Source organism: Monomorium pharaonis, chromosome 5 (assembly GCF_013373865.1).
Source record: "Monomorium pharaonis isolate MP-MQ-018 chromosome 5, ASM1337386v2, whole genome shotgun sequence".
NCBI lineage: Eukaryota > Metazoa > Arthropoda > Insecta > Hymenoptera > Formicidae > Monomorium > Monomorium pharaonis.
In genome coordinates, this window is record NC_050471.1 from 11596607 (window position 1) to 11614395 (window position 17789).

At 38.4% G+C, this 17789-nt stretch overlaps 2 protein-coding genes across 3 annotated transcripts; one reads left to right on the forward strand and one right to left on the reverse strand.

Annotated features, from left to right (window-relative positions):
- Positions 1–1046: 1046 nt before the first annotated feature.
- Positions 1047–5905, forward strand: LOC118645733. 2 transcript variants are annotated; one of them, XM_036287436.1, is made up of 3 exons: positions 1047–4668; positions 4809–4859; positions 5248–5905. In XM_036287436.1, exons 2-3 carry the CDS (start codon positions 4839–4841, stop codon positions 5611–5613), a joined length of 387 nt encoding a protein of 128 aa, XP_036143329.1. In that variant the 5' UTR covers positions 1047–4668; positions 4809–4838; the 3' UTR covers positions 5614–5905. The 2 variants fall into 2 exon arrangements, with proteins under 2 accessions (XP_036143329.1, XP_036143330.1); XM_036287437.1 differs by having other exon boundaries at positions 1047–4859.
- A 2602-nt stretch (positions 5906–8507) lies between these two features.
- Positions 8508–10555, reverse strand: LOC105840100 (DNA repair protein XRCC1). Its single transcript, XM_012686867.3, has 3 exons — positions 10405–10555; positions 8976–10315; positions 8508–8853 (listed from the first exon to the last, which is right to left on the reverse strand). Exons 2-3 carry the CDS (start codon positions 10301–10303, stop codon positions 8727–8729), a joined length of 1455 nt encoding a protein of 484 aa, XP_012542321.1. The 5' UTR covers positions 10304–10315; positions 10405–10555; the 3' UTR covers positions 8508–8726.
- Positions 10556–17789: the final 7234 nt, after the last annotated feature.

Below are 17789 nucleotides of genomic sequence, written 5' to 3' on the forward strand. Positions count from 1 at the left end.
GGTATTCCTCCTCTTACTCGTCAATTTATATTTAATTTAACATCTTTTAGGCGTGTATCTTGTCGATTTCAGGAATTAGACGTCAAAAGATATGCATGTAAAGGCCTTCCGCAAGGAAGTGTCTTAAGTCCCATCCCCTACAGCATGAAATATTGCTGCAACGTTGCAGAAATATTGCAATAGTGCATAATATAACCAATATTGCAGAAATATTGTAGCAATATTACAAATATAATATTCCCTAGCAAATGTTGCACAATATTGCAGCAATATTACAAATGTAATATTTCTTAGCAGATGTTGTGCAATATTGTAGCAATATTACAAATGTAATATTTCCTAACAGATATTGCACAATATTGTGGCAATATTATATTGCAACCGTGCAAAATTTATTTCCGTATAATCCGTATTTCTTAATCTAGAACTAACAATAAGTAATATTTTACATAGTTTTAAGGGACAAATAAAAAAATAGAGCAGGATATTTTTATTTTAAATTTTTATGTAAGATTAGAGCTAAAAGATACATAGATGTGCAACAAATTCTGTAATCACGACAGCGTTGCGTCCCATACTAGATTGAGTGAAGCAAGTCCAGAAGATGTTCACTCTGACTTATATATATAATACATTAATTAAACATGTGTGAACCATACATGCATGTGTAATTCTAGCGTATAAATTGATCAGGATGGGCATTTTCTGGACTTGCTTCATTCCAATGCTTACTTAAATCTAGAATGGAACGATATTCGATATCCGTTGGTGTATGTTAATTTAATTAATTACTTTTTTAATTAATAATTTTTTTAATTATTGTGCCGTAACGGTATGACAATAAATTCATTTTCCGTTTTTCGTATAATACACATCTTACATATTATTTGATTAATTTAACCACCTGCAACATTTCCTTCATATTGCGCATTAACGTTTCAGAAATATTACAGCAATCTTACAAGAAATATTGCAGCAATATTGCTGAAATATTACAGAAATCTTACGGGGAATATTGCAGAAATATTGCAGACATATTGCACAATATTGTTTTGGAGCGGACATAGGAATATTGCTGCAATATTGCAGCAATATTTTCTGCAATATTCCAATCTTGCAAAATAATATTTCTGCAACGTTGCAGCAATATTTCATGCTGTAGGGGATTCTATACACACTGTATGTCCAAGATTTGGATAGATATTGCCAAAAGGAAATTAATATTTTACAATATGCCGACGATGTCTGTCTCTACTCCTCCCAATTCTCGGAGAACGGAGGAATCAGGGCCCTTGAGGCTTCAGTCAAAAGAATTAATATATTCCTGTCACATATTGGACTATCCCTTTCTCCACAAAAAACGCAATTTTGCGTTTTTAAGAAAACCCGTATTAAAAGCTTCTCGATGGAGGTTTCAGGCTTAGTCCTGTCTACGACAAAAGTAACCTTTTTAGGTCTAACATTCCAAGCTAATTTAAAATGGAATGCCCATGTCCTGAAAATAGAGAAAAAGTGCCTAAACTCTATAAAAACTATTAATTAAATGTATGGACCGAAAATAGTGGGGATCCGACCCAAATATTCTTAAAAGAATTTATCGTGCCCTAATCAGATCTCGCATTGAATACGGGGGTTTTCTGTTACACAACATCTCTCAAGATCTCTCGAATAGATTAGATAAGCTCCAAATGAGAGCTTTAAGAATTGTAATGGGATATAGAAACTCTACTCCACTTAATGTAATTCTTACGGAAGCACGCGAGCCCTCTCTTTACTACAGAATAAAATATCTGGGTCTTAACTATATTACACGAATGAACACTTCTTATAACCATCAGCTGAAACACACAATTAGAAAATTGAATGAAACTCCACACCAACAGGTGTGGTCACCAGTTAGAACTCCACTCCTAACAGCATATAAGGAGTTTTCCAAGTATGTTGAATGATTCCCAAGTAGATCTACCCCCACATGCTATCCTTCCAATTACGAAGCAATTTTCTTCCTCCCTGAGGTGGATGAAGTCAGTGGCTATGAGATCGCTCAATCTAAAAACTGCACAAATACATTTTTAAAAATATTTCAATCTGAATTAAAATTTACACAATGTATTTACACAGACGGGGCGACATCGGAGAACGCTGTTTCATCCGGCTTCGCAGTTATATCGGGATCAGGAGAAGTATTGGGTGTATATAGAACCGCGGGATTTGTCTCATCCTTTTGTGTCGAGGCCATGGCTATTCTGGAATCTTTAAGAATCATTCGGAGTAAGAAATGGAAAGCTGCTACAATTTTTTCGGACTCGAAATTAACTATTTCAGCTATTAAAGCTGAATTCAAACCAAATCATAGCTCACACATCATCTTGGACATAAAGGATAATCTTTGGAACCTAAAACAAGAGGGCTTCTCTGTGAAACTCGTGTGGATTCCGAGTCACAAAGGTATCCCGGGAAATGAAAGAGCTGATATCGCTGCCAAGCAAGCCAGGGCAAAGGTCAAACAACGACATCCCGATAAGAGAGGCTAAGAACTTGTGGAAAAAAGTTACTCGACAGGAGTCAGAAAAATGGTGTCGAAAAGAAAGTCAGTTTCGAAGATCATATTATTTTACAAATTTTGAGACCGCGAGCAACCATTCGTGGTTTGACACATATAATCTCAGGAGAAGAATTATCACGTCTATAAATAGATTAAGACGTGGACATACTTTTCTGCATGCCAGTCTTTTCCGCTTCCTCATAGTAGACCTGCCTGACTGTCCTTATTGTGGGGAGGACGAAACTCCGGAACATGTCTTTTGGTCGTGCTTTAAATACTCTGAACAGAGACTCACCCTTTTAAATGATTTATCAAAGGTCTTGGGTTTCGGACTATATTCGCTTGAGTATCTGTTGTCTCTTCCTTCATCAGAAATCTTATACGCTTTAGAAAAATTTATAGGCTCCATTCCAACTTGTTTATGAAGCCCATTGAGCTCTGCTTTTATTTAAACCAACAAAAAAAAAGAGAGAGAGGAAAAAATTAAAAAAAAAAACTAATTAATAATTAAAGATAGGTTTTTATTTCATAACTATAGGTAATTATCTTTGTAAATCTCCATTGTATCATAATGTACAAACTTGTTAGAAATCTTATTTTTAAGTCTTAGTTGTTTAAGCTATATAAAGTTTAATTTCAAGATTCGTCTATTCTGTTAGCAGATAAGAATTAGACATCTAAAAACTTTAAGTCTAGCTTAAATGATAGTGAGATGTAATCAAAGAAAATTCCATTTTATTGTTTGTCTTAGAGGCTTCTTTATTTAAATTTCCCGCGGAAGTTGCCGACATGGTCGACAAATACACAAACGCCACTCATCGGCGTCACCTAGAATTAGTTCACTCTATACATATGGGTGTTTACTGTAACGTCCCAGCGTCCGGAAAATTTTGTCCAAAAGTTTTCTCGCGAAACTTGTCCAGATGCATGCGCGCTGAGTTACCTTACTCAGTAATACGTTTCTATGGCTCATTCTTACTTTCGTTTAAGTCGTCATTATATAATAATAAGTCAAATATTAAGCACTTAATCGTACTTTAAAATTACGTACATATATATATAAAAATCATATATTACATATATGTATACTTTAAGTTATCTAGCATTATTTTAACTCTCTTATCGGTACGAACGCATAGGCAATCGGATCGTTTAAACTTCTAAATTCTTACTCTCGTATTGCTTATGGGTTCGTCGAGGATTAATTAACTGTAAGATAAATAAGAACCGGATATTTGTAAAGGCCCTTGCACGTGCACTGTCGGATGATTAAAGAAATGATATCTCGTCAACTGAATCCTCAAAGATTCAAACGGAACGGTTCTAAAACAAATCTGCTATTATCAACACGACGGCGACAGGATGTCGCGCCTAAAGAAATACAATACGAAATTAATCCGCGTAATATCCGGACTGCGTGTCGGAAGATCAGGTGAACCATAGCTAGGCATTTAACATAAACAGTTCGTAAGATATATCCATTTCACGTTGGCGACGAGATGTCGCGCCCAAGAAATAATTAAGATTGATAAACCGGCGAGATATTTGGTAGTGAAAGCGATCCTAGCCGAAAAATATCCCGGATCAAATGATCGACGAAATCCTAGATGAGATATCTCCGATAAACATCCGCACACGTGCAAACGGTCTCACGCGCCTTATCAGCGACCCCCGAAACTCGGTTCCCGCCAAGCCGCCGAATCACTCCCACTCTTACCGACTCTTGCGCTTCGCGCGTGTTCCCTACTCCGGAGCGCTAGCGGCCGCTGAGCGCAGCGCCGATTTTGCTCGATCCCTTTGTCCGCGCCCTATTTAAATCCGCGCACAGACGCCGGATCATTCATTCATATTCATTCATTCTCTCATTATTTTTCGACACTCGTTCAGTACTAATTCAGCGATTAAGTCAGTCATTAGTTCTCGGTCACTCTTCAATCTCCAAGTTATCTGCAACCTCTCTCGTACAGCTTCGCGATCAACTCATTGTTAATTAAGTTAACCAGTGCGTGCTCCGACAGACTGCTACCACCAACATATCTCTGCGACCATCTTCAACTGTCAAACCACATCAATCATTTAATTATTAGTGGACCAAACTATTGCTTCAAACCATATTATAACTCGTGAGTACTAATTAATTATTGTTTACTATCGCTCCCTAGAATATTTTCTGAAATTGAACTGTGCCATATTATAAAGAATCCTTTCGATAAGGATTAATTGTCGACTTCATTTTCCAAATAATTATAAACAACTCCTCTAGGTACAACCCTCTCCCCTCCCTTGTGCCGCGATGAATTCCACAACACCTAAAGTGAGTAGACTCAGTGATTAAAACAATCGTCGGTGAAATTAGAAAAGCCGGTATATTCGTGCTCAACGAAACTGTAGATTCCGCTAGCGAGCGTTCCATCGCTTGCCAGCGATATAAGAACAAAACCGTAGATTCCGCTAGCGAGCGTTCTATCGCTTGCCAGCGATATAAGAACAAAACCGTAGATTCCGCTAGCGAGCGTTCTATCGCTTGCCAGCGATATAAGAACAAAACCGTAGATTCCGCTAGCGAGCGTTCTATCGCTTGCCAGCGATATAAGTTAGTTAATCATTCACAAGCACGAATATACTCGACGGCCCTAATTTCCCTTGACGCAGAAAGATGCTTAACTAAGCGTTCACTCGCTTAACCAAGCGTTTATTTGTAGACCATCAAGAAAAATCGCCACCGCGCTGGGAAAAAGAAAAGAGCAAAAATCCTCAAGGCTCAACAAAAAGCCCTAGAGCGGGCTTTCGAGGAGATTGAGAATTTCGTGGGCTACCCGCTGGAACACACCCCCCTTCCTCCTCCAGTCACAGACGCTCCGCCAGGAAGAGCAATCTCTTCCTTTGATCTGTTCCAAGAAGACACCGTCCCTTTGGAAAACTATAACCAGTTAACGTCTAACGCGCCCGAAATAATCACGCTTAGCGATTCCGATCACGATTCTCCGGAGTTGGAACCTTTAGATCCAACTGCGGAATACCATAGCGATGCAGTAGCGCAGATTATTATATTTCCGCCAGAGAATTAAATAATACATGTAATAATCCTATACGTTGTTTTATTAATAAATATATACATATATATATATATCCAGATTCATTAATCTTAACTACATCAAGGTCATACTAACCAAATCCTACAAGGTTTTCCATCGGCAACAAGCTCTCGCCATACCCGGGTAGAGTTCGTGTAAGCGGGCTGCCCGAAATTTGAAAGGAGAGCTCCCGCGTCGGTCAGGCGACCGAGGCGTCGCGACGCACACATTGAGAAGAAATATCCCTAGACCCGGACGTTACATTACGATAATGGCTATCTGAGTAATTTTCTCTAGGACCGAAATATATGATAAGCACAACCATCTACTATCATCATGATTCGTGACAACTCAATGCTGTCCGGTATAGCCAAATCATCACGAGCAAGGGCCACCGCACAAGCTTTTTCGTAAGGGCCACCGCACAAACTTTTCCATAACGCGTTATGTTACGTTAAGTACTCCATACAAACCTAAGTTGTACTTAAAATTTAACTTAAATCAACGCACAAAGAAATCCTTAACGTAAGAACTTAAGAACTTACGTTAAGGATTTCTTTGTGCGTTGATTTAAGTTAAATTTTAAGTACAACTTAGGTTCGTATGGAGTACTTAACGTAACGTAACGCGTTATGGAAGAGTTTGTGCGGTGGCCCCAAGTTGCGAGTTGCGAGTTCCGTGAGTTTGTAGCAGGTAACCTAAAAAGTATGACATAAATAATTTGATTATTACAATTAAAAATAATCTGTTTTTAATGTATGGTAAGATTATTAACTTCATTAAAATAGTAATTATATAACACAATCATGTATTTTTAAAGTATTGTCTAAAGTAATATTAAAGAGATTATTTTATTTACAAATATTTTATTTATTAATTTGTCTATCAAGTTTCTATTATAACGTATATCTAACGCATATCTAACATATATCTGTTTACAGTATATCTTAATTTACTATGCACTTGTATTACAAATTAAAAAAATTTATTGTAAACATTATTATTAGTTTCACATTAGTGAAATATTCATGCATAATATTTATACATAAAGATATATGATTTTTTAAAATAATGATAACACCATGCAACTTATCATTAACAGTTGTTACAAGAAAGAAAAATATTTATACTTAAATTTTTATTTTACTTGTAATCTAAAAAATATTATTAATAATGATTTATTTAGTAATTTTACATAATTTATCTCATTTGTTTCAAAGTGTTAACACCATCCGTTTAATAAAAGATGACTTTTCTAATATATATGTTAGTTAATAATAAATAATAACATTTATTGAGAATCAATGTTTAATTAAAATATTATATTAGGTTTTGAAATAATACCGTTATGATAGAAACTTGATAGACAAAATAAATATTTGTAAATAAAATAATCTCTGATATTACTTTAGACAATACTTTAAAAATACATGATTGTTACATATAATTACTATTTTAAAGTTAATAATCTTATCATACATTAAAAACAGATTATTTTTAATTGTAATAATCAAATTATTTATGTCGTACTTTTTAGGTTACCTGCTACAAACTCACGGAACTCGCAACTTGCTCGTGATGATTTGGCTATACCGGACAGCATTGAGTTGTCACGAATCATGATGATAGTAGATGGTTGTGCTTATCATATATTTCGGTCCTAGAGAAAATTACTCGGATAGCCATTATCGTAAACACCCCATATTACACAGTTAATGGCCTAGTTTACATCGTGCATTTGATACGCGTATCAAGTAGTGAATTTAAGCTGATCAGCCAATGATTAAACACATTCACTAGTTATTTACTATTTGATACGCGTATCAAATGCACGATGTAAACTAGGCCAATGATAAGAATCCTAACATAGGGCGTTACTTTTGTTCCGCGCTTTACATCTAGCTTTAAACACCTTTGTACAGCGTTGAATAAGATAAATCATCCGACCTTTTGTAAACCACATGGGCTAGCTCCCAAAGGTTGTATTTTATATTGATAATAAAAAAAAAAAGTATCTATAAGGTCTATACTCTAGTTTACACCGAGCACTTGGTACGCGCTACGACGCATCGTTCCGTAATAACATTGATACGAACATGTTATGTTACGATTATACAATTTTTGTTGAATAACTGTAACGCCAAAACGATGTATAACAGCTATATCACTTGCGTATAACAAATATTACGTAACAGGTTATTTCCATGTCATATATATAGCACCTACATATCACAAGAATAACAATGGCCTAGTTTACATCGTGCATTTGATACGCGTATCAAGTAGTGAATTTAAGCTGATCAGCCAATGATTAAACACATTCACTAGTTATTTACTATTTGATACGCGTATCAAATGCACGATGTAAACTAGGCCAATGTTAAATTACTTGTAACTTCCATGTTATATTGCCGCTATAAAATGTGTTCACTGGGATGTGCTTTAATTCTGGAAAAAAATTTCTAAATTTATACAAGAAATCCATATAAAATCTCATTAATGATGTACATGAATGATTCTACATTATCGACTTCGATCAAATTTCAAAGGCACTCCAGGATCCCCTTAAACACATATACAAACATACAACGCATGTGCTGTAAATTAAATTTAAAATAAACTGGAATAAAGACGCAACATTTATTTTTAATCTTACACGCGTTTTGACAGATTAATAATAAAATGTTTATTTTTAAATTTTCTATAATAAAAAACTTGACATTTCTTAAAATACTTTTATAATTTTTATATCTTTTAACAGCCAGAATTTAACTATAAACGTCAAAAAGAATTTATTAAATTTAGAAACATTTTTAATTATAATTTTATTAATAAAATGTTTTATCTTTAATTTTTCTATACAATCTTTCAAAATACTAGACACAATGTAAAACAATTTAATATAAAGTTTATTCAATTTTATGTTACAAAAATATTTAATTGTGTCTGTATGTACCTGTTAATACAACTTACTGTATGTATGTGTGTATAATTTATGTGCATAAAAGTATATTTATTTAAAATTAAAAAAAATATTAATTATAACAGTTGTCATATATATAAATATTGAATTCGAAGATTGATCATTGTTAATTCACAATAAAATTTTAATAATCCGAATCAGCATCAGTGTCTATGTCGTATACAGATTCCGAGGAATTACCATCGATTTCTTCTTCACTCTCAGGTTCCAATTTGTCCTTTTGATCTAAAGCGTATCGCCTCCATGAAAATCTATAGATTATAATAGATAAAACTTGATATAATATGATGTATATAAAATATAATGTATCAAATATCTCTAATAAAAGTAATATATTAAGTTTGTGTGTGTATATGCGCGTGTGTGTATATACCTCTTCTTTTTATCAAAACATTCCTCGATAAAAGTATGCAAAACAATTTTTGTATGATTTTTGAATTGTTGGTATTTTGGTGTATTTTTAAAAGCACATATTAAATGAGTACATTTTTTATTAGTTGTATTTGGATCAGGAATATATCTGGCACCCATATTAAGAGCTTTTCTTCTAATTTCATCTCTCTGTGGATTAACATATCCACTGAGAGAGAATGTAACGTCGCTCAACAATTGTTTAAATGATTTTTTTAGTTTTGCAGGAATGTTGTTGCTTACTCGCAAAGAAGCATTTTTGATGTCTTTGGACTGTTGCAATCGTTGACACGTTGCACATAATTGATCATTTGAATATGTGCAACATTCCAAGCACTTTTGTTTCTTTTTTTCACTGAATTTTACATTTGGTGAATCTTCCAATTTATTCAAAGAACGTTTCAAAGAATTTTGAGCAGTATTTCTGATATTATTTTGATTATTATCGGTTTTTTGCAAAGGTACAACATCTCCAAAAGGAGTTCTCACTACTTTTTCGACTGATACATTTTGAATATTTTTTGGACTTTTACAAAACGTCTTCTCTTTTGAACATTGAGGTTGCATTTTGTCATTTTTCCTAAAAACATGATCAGCTTCTCCAGCTTCTAATTTTTCTAATAATGGTCTCTTGATAAGTTTTTGTTCTTGTTGACATTTAATAAAATTCTCCATCGACTCTTTTTTTATTTGCTCACATAATTCTTTCTTATAATCTGTCTTTGTATTTTCCATTTTGTTAAACATTTTTTCCTTCATCATTTCCATGGGTGTTTTTATGACATGTGGTTGCTTCAATTTAAATTTACCAAATGCATCCAATCCCAAGTCAATCGTGGGATCTGATCTTAAAATGATATATGATAATCCAAACAATACTTTTAAATTGGCAGATTGCATGCAGGTAACTTTGATTCGATCAAATTTTATCTTTAAAGTATCTGGATTTAATTCTCTTTTAGTAAATAATTGAACTTGATCTTTAAATTTATTGTTGGCAGCTTCATCGTTAGTCATAAACTTGTGGTTAACAAGAACTATCCAATTATCAGGTTCCAATGATGTAGACCCAGTAACAATCACAACGCAACTCTGGTAATTACCAATATCGACTCCTGTAATATAAGAAGATTCAGAGAGCTGAAAGATGACATGTGCCAGCATCTCTCCTGGTTTGTTACATCGCCATGTAGCTTTCCAATTTTCTGAATTATGTTGAAGAAGATTGACAGCAGGATACAATGAATGTTCCGAAGAACAGCTTATTATTTTTTCCAATTTGACAATCATTCTTGCAAATTCCTGTAAATATCCATTCTTGAAATGTTTTTAAATTGCCCTTGTATGAATTTTTTTGTCTTTACATTGTCTTTACATAATGAAATACTAACCAGAAGGAAACTATATACGTGTAATTCGTTGTAAGCTCAATGGTTCAAGATTGGCAAGATGCCGCCAAAATTGTCAGTACACAAAGAGTAAAGCAGGAGATGCCATATCGGTAGCGGGCAAAGAGCATATATGTAATAAGACTATGCTCTAGTTTAAGGCCATCGCACATGAATTTTCGTAAGCATAAGCATAAGACGTAAACATAAGCTTAAGAACCAATCAGGAAATAGCTATAGATCTGAACACCTCAGGGTGACGTCCCATGGCGCGTATTGCGATACGCGCGTATCGGGCGTATTAAATTTCGACCAATGACAGACGATCCGCCGTTTTTGATACGTTTGTGGCGACAGCGGCGACAACAATGGCGACAGCCACCAACCGGATTGGATCCTGATTGGATCATGCGGACTCGCCTTTACTCCGACGGCAACGACACCGGAAATCTCTCCGACTTTCCCTCTCTACGATGTCTTAAGTTTTTCTAGAGAGACGGTCCCGCCAAAAAAGCTTAGCGATAGCGACGCGCTAGTTCGGAGCTTAATTTACGACGTCCGCGTAGTGACCGGATTTGTTATCATTAGCATACGATTCGATTTAAAACTATTAAACTGTTAAAATACATTTTGCATAATAAATATCTGGTGTGATCATTTCGTGAGAACCTTACCCCGCACGGGATTCAGCTCTCTGCCGTCTTGTTTCTCTCGTGCGGGAACACGCGAGTCAGAACCCGAGTTAGAGTAGAGTATCGCCTGTATAGCAACGCGAACCTACAGTGGTGACCCCGACGTGATACAAGACCGCAGCCGAAAAAACCGCGTGAACGGGGCATGCCCAACGAACCTCCACCGACGACAACCTGGCACTCCGAAGACCAACGTAGCGAGAACGCGCCTTTTCCCCTCAACACCATCGCGAGAGACGGGATAGGACCAACAATAATGGATCAACCCGATAACCACGCGACGAACCAAAGCGTACCCACGGCCAGCGGCCAACAAGAGATCGGAGAAATAAAAACGGTGAGACTCCCCCAGCCTTTCTGGCGCAGTAACCCGGCGAGATACTTCACCGTCGCAGAAATGACGTTCGCACTACACCGGATTACATCAGACGAATCGAAGTTTAGGTACGTAATCATTAACCTAGACGCAGATCTATTAAGTATCGTAGGCGATATAGTCGACTCGCCACCGCCTTCCGGGAAATACGAAGCATTAAAACAAAGAATAATAGATAGCCTCTCTGAGTCCCAGGAAACCAAGCTGCGACGCCTCCTCCGAGGTCAAGCTATGGGCAACGATAAACCTTCCGTTTACCTACAACGAATCAGGAATCTAGCGGGAGGCCAGTGTAACGACAACGTGCTACGCAGCCTTTTTATGGAGCAACTACCAGAGCACGTGCGAGGAATCCTAGCAATCAGCCAGCTGGATGACTTGAGTACACTCGCCGCACAGGCAGACAGGATCACCGAGGTAATGCATCCACAGATTTCAGCTCTGAAACAAGAAGCAACAGGAACCGTCGCTCCCTGTACAACCAAAGCAAACAGTGCGAGTTCACCAACAGGACACAACCAAGAGGTACTAGAATTGAAACAGGCGATTGAAGCATTAACCAAGCGCTTCAACCGCGCCTTCCGGGGACGCAGCCGCAGCCGCAGTCGGGGCGGAAACGATAGGCGAGCGCGTGACCGCTCAACGACACCACACGACGACAAGGAGGAAAAGATTTGCTATTATCACAGAAGATTCGGTAACAACGCCCGAAACTGTAAGCACCCGTGCTCGTGGGACACGAAACAAGACACCAAACGGGAAAACTAAATACGCCGGCGTGCATTGAGGCTGCCGCCGGCGAAACAGGTCCTCCCAAACGCCTCTTAGTCACCGATAAAAAAACAGGTCTACGTTTCTTAATCGATACCGGGGCAGATGTTTCCGTGTTACCTTTACGTTACTCGGGAGGCGCACATTTCACCAATCGTCAATTATACGCAGCAAATGGCACCAGGATATTCACTCGTGGCGAGAAAAGGCTTACACTCAACTTAGGCTTACGACGCGTCTTCACATGGACTTTCATCATCGCCGACGTAATGCAGCCTATAATCGGAAATGATTTCCTATACGAGTACAATCTACTACCACATCTACGAGAACGCAGACTACTGGATGCCACCACCGGTCTACAGACAAAGGTGCGCGTAACGGAGGTAAATACAACGTCGATTACAACGGTTAATTCAAATAACCCGTTTAAAGACATACTAAAAAAGTACATCGAGGTAACACGCCCAGCCAAATTCAGGGAACCACAACACCAGGTCCGACATCACATCTTAACAAAAGGACCTCCATGCACAGACCGTGCGCGACGACTACCGCCCGAAAAACTACGTCACGCTAAACACGAAATAGAAGCGTGGATAGCAGACGGAATCCTGAGCCCATCTTGTAGCCCGTATTCCAGCGCAATGCACATGCAAAAGAAAAAGGACGGAACATGGCGAATCTGCGGAGACTATCGCAGATTAAATCGAACAACACTCCCTGATAAATATCCCGTACCACATCTGCGCGACTTTACGCACCAACTTCATGGACGCAATATATTCACAACACTAGACCTAGAACGCGCCTACTTTAATATTCCTATGGCACAGGAAGACAAAGAGAAAACGGCGCTAATAACACCATTCGGCCTCTTCCAATTCAACGTGATGCCTTTTGGTTTGGCAAATGCCGCACAGTCATTCCAACGTTTTATGGACAACGTACTCCGAGGCCTGGATTTCTGTTTTTGCTACCTCGATGATATACTCATCGCTTCACGGACGAAGGAAGAACACAACAAGCACCTGGAACAAGTACTAGCACGAATAAAATCACATGGATTAACTATCAAAACGGAAAAGTGCGTCTTTGGGAAAACGGAAGTGGATTATTTAGGCTACCGAGTCACACCAACCGGAATCAAGCCGCTCAACCATAAGGTCCGGGCAATCCTAGAATACCCTAAACCTAAAGATATCACAGAGCTCCGAAGGTTCCTCGGAATGCTGAATTTCTACCGTTCTTCAATTCCAAAAGCAGCAATTACGCAAGGACCACTTCACGCGCTTACTACCGGCGCCAAAAAACGAGACCGAAGACCAGTGCAATGGACCACAGAAACAGAAAAGGCATTCATCGACTGCAAGGAACAACTCGCACAAGCCGCAATGCTGGCACACCCCGCCGAACACGCACAACTAACCCTCGTGACGGACGCCTCAAATACAGCCATGGGCGCTGCCCTAGAACAACAAATAAACGGCAAACGACAACCACTGGGATTTTTTTCACGAAAACTTACTCCAACACAGATGAAGTATAGTGCATACGACCGGGAATTGCTAGCAATATACTCAGCAATCCGGCATTTCCGATATATGATCGAGGGTAGAAACACAATTATCTATACCGATCACAAACCACTAACATACGCATTCGAACAGCAACCAACCAAAGCTTCTCCTAGACAACAACGTCACCTCGACTTTATAAGTCAGTTTACCACCGACATACGTCATGTAAGCGGAACAGAGAACAACGTCGCGGACGCACTCTCAAGAGTGGAAAACATCACACTGCCAACCATTGTCACAACGGAGGAGATCGCAATAGCTCAACAAGACGACGACGAACTAAAAAACTTGTTGCAGACCCACAACGCACTAAATCTAAAACAGCTTCGATTAGACGGAACCGAAACTACAATCTATTGCGACATTTCTAGCGAAAACATTCGACCATACATTCCAAAACCCCTCAGAAAAAGAATATTCGACGTTGTACACTGCACAGCACACATCAGCGGAAGGGCAACTCGGAAACAAATCGCTAAAAAATTCATATGGCCATCAATGAACAAAGACATCTCAAACTGGGCACGCACATGCCTCCCATGTCAACGATCGAAGATAGCACGTCACACGAAAAGACAACCAGAGCACATACACGTCCCAGATGAACGATTTTCTCACATTCACCTGGATATCGTGGGACCTCTCCCACCATCACACGGACATAGATACTGCTTGACAATGATCGACCGATTCACTCGATGGCCAGAAGCAACGCCAATTATCGATATCACGGCAGACACTGTCGCCGACGCATTCTTCCGAACTTGGGTGGCCAGATTCGGAGCACCAACGACCATTACTACGGATCGTGGATCACAATTCGACTCACAGATTTTCACCGCCCTCGTCAAACTGATTGGATGTAAAAAATATCGCACCACCGCCTACCACCCACAGTCAAACGGCGCAATTGAACGATGGCATCGCTCACTTAAAACCGCCATCAAATGCCACGAGACAGCAGACTGGGTTAAGGCTCTACCAGTGGTAATGTTGGGACTCCGCACCGCCCTAAAAGAAGATATCGGCACATCCGCCGCAGAATTGGTCTATGGAACACAACTCAAGCTACCCGGAGAATATTTCATCCAGGACGAGCCAGCTCAAGATCCTTTCCCATTCTTGGAACACCTAAGACAGACCATGCGCCACATACGGCCACAGCAAACCGCACATCACGCCAAAGCAAGAATCTTCATTCCCAAAGAACTCCACACATGTACCCATGTGTTTCTAAGAATAGACAGCACGAGAAGACCACTAGACCAACCTTATGAAGGACCCTATCCCATCCTAGAACGAATCAGCAATTTTTGTTACAGAATCAACGTTAAAGGCCTACCAACTGACATCTCCGTGGACCGACTCAAACCAGCCTTCATTGAAGCCACTCCGAACCACCCCAATCAACCACAAACCTACGGTAGACGAGATACTCCAACCCCCAACACCAGCAATACCTCTTCCGATTCTCAACGAAGAGTTCATTTCGCTCCCTTACCAGGTCACTGAGGGGGGAGTACTGTGGCGACAGCGGCGACAACAATGGCGACAGCCACCAACCGGATTGGATCCTGATTGGATCATGCGGACTCGCCTTTACTCCGACGGCAACGACACCGGAAATCTCTCCGGCTTTCCCTCTCTACGATGTCTTAAGTTTTTCTAGAGAGACGGTCCCGCCAAAAAAGCTTAGCGATAGCGACGCGCTAGTTCGGAGCTTAATTTACGACGTCCGCGTAGTGACCGGATTTGTTATCATTAGCATACGATTCGATTTAAAACTATTAAACTGTTAAAATACATTTTGCATAATAAATATCTGGTGTGATCATTTCGTGAGAACCTTACCCCGCACGGGATTCAGCTCTCTGCCGTCTTGTTTCTCTCGTGCGGGAACACGCGAGTCAGAACCCGAGTTAGAGTAGAGTATCGCCTGTATAGCAACGCGAACCTACACGTTGACGATCCGCGGAAATTCATAATCGAGCGGATCGCACACATATATATGCACAGTCGTATAATGTTACATGGCGTGTGCACTGGGCGGTGTATATAATTTACTTCTTTTTACTATAACCTCTTCAGATTTATGAGTACTACGCGTGGTACTCCTTCTTGTCACTTTTTGTGTACTTCTTATGGGCACGAAAAGGTTAGAAATGGCCACGCATGCTTGTGTGTGTGTATGTTCGATACGCCGAAATGTGGCTCTTATGTCCCATGGAGCGGATTACGCGGAAGCAGAATCAGCGGATCACTAATCACGGGATCGTTCTAATAGAACCTTTTCAAAAATTCCGTTGAAACAGTCCCATGATTGGTGATCCGCTCGTTCCGCTTCCGCGTAATCCGCTTCATGGGACATAAGAGACATATTTCGGCGTACTGAAAGCAGCGGAATGTCTGTGATTGGTTGCAGAGTTCGATACGCCCGATACGCGCGTATCGCAATACGCGCCATGGGACGTCACTCTCAGTATGAGCCACCGCACAAGCTTTTTCGTAACACGTTACGTTACGTTAAGTGCTCTATAAACCTAAGTTCGTACTTAAAATTAAACTTACATCAACGCACAAAGAAACTTTTAACGTAAGTTCTTAAGTTCTTACGTTAAGGATTTCTTTGTGCGTTTATTTAAGTTAAATTTTAAGTACAACTTAAGTTCGTATGGAGTACTTAACGTAACGTAACGCGTTATGGAAGAGTTTGTGCGGTGGCCCTTAAGTTTCTTAAAAATGTTATCCTTATGATATCACAGCTAAATGATATCAGTTTAATATCTCATAAAAGATATCACAATGCTGTCCGCTTTTTGAGCCGTCCATGCGCGTCGTAGTTGACTCAAAAATCAGACAACACTATAGCATCCTGAATGAGAGATCCATTTAATATTAAAAAAAATTATTATAAAAATAATGTTTTCAAAAATAACGATTTGTCTACAATTACTGCGCACAAAAAAATGCACAAAATCTAAATTTATCATGTACTGAATACAAAAACAAAATAATTAATGTACTATTCAATTTTTCTTAGAATATATGTGATCTATATAGTTAAAATTATCTAGTTAACCATTTGAACGCTTCAAAGTATTAATGCTAAATAGATCGCAATTTCCATCAAATTATTAAGGTTATGGAAAAAGATAAATTTAACAATGAAATTAATAAGTAAATAAATTAATGCTATTTATTTTTAATGTTTTGCAAAATTTATTTGCTTTTATAAAAAATAATATAATTGCGTAATCAGTTTATAACATATATATATATGTAGACAATAACAAGTACCCATATCGATGAGTCAAATTGGCATAGCAGATAGAGTACAAGGTTTGAAATCCTAAGGTCCCGGGTTCAAAACCAGAGGCAAGTAAGAATAAAATAAAATAATATAATTTAAATTTAATTAATTAATAAAAATTTGTCCTAAATTTAGTATGTACTGTTGATAAAAATAATTTAGAAGAAATAAAATTTTTATTTTAAATTTTTATTTTGTCAATCATCCATCGAGGCTCCGTGAAGCCTCTATTAATGATCCACAAAACGTCTAATAGACCTCTTTGACGACCTCTATTGAAGGTCTAATAGACGTCCACGGTACGAAACTGTGGATTTCTAATGGCTCTATATTGGACGTCTAATGGACGTCCACTGGAAGTTTAATGCTTCCATGGCAGACGTCCATTAGACGTCTACTGGAGGTTTCATTTCTATGTGGGATGAAGTTAACATTGCATTACAAAATGAAAATAACGAGGATATCAATATCATATTTAATCCAGGAGACTCCTTATTAATCGATTTAGTGCGAAGTTATCCTCATCCGTACAATAAATCATCATTAATTCTTTCTATGTCTTCTTTTTCTTCTTAACCTAATCTAACCTAAAACCTAAAACTTCTTCGCGCCTCGACCCGTCCAGGGTTCAAGGCTAAACTCTCTCTTATATTATAAAC

Excerpts from the sequence above, each read along its gene's own strand:
- LOC105840100 (XM_012686867.3), bottom strand. The coding sequence starts at position 10,303 with ATGATTGTCAAATTGGAAAAAATAATAAGCTGTTCTTCGGAACATTCA. Across the intron at positions 8,854-8,975 it reads TGTTTTGATAAAAAGAAGAG|ATTTTCATGGAGGCGATACG; the intron begins GTATATACACAC and ends TATAATCTATAG.
- LOC118645733 (XM_036287437.1), top strand. The coding sequence starts at position 4,839 with ATGAATTCCACAACACCTAAA. Across the intron at positions 4,860-5,247 it reads TGAATTCCACAACACCTAAA|ACCATCAAGAAAAATCGCCA; the intron begins GTGAGTAGACTC and ends GTTTATTTGTAG.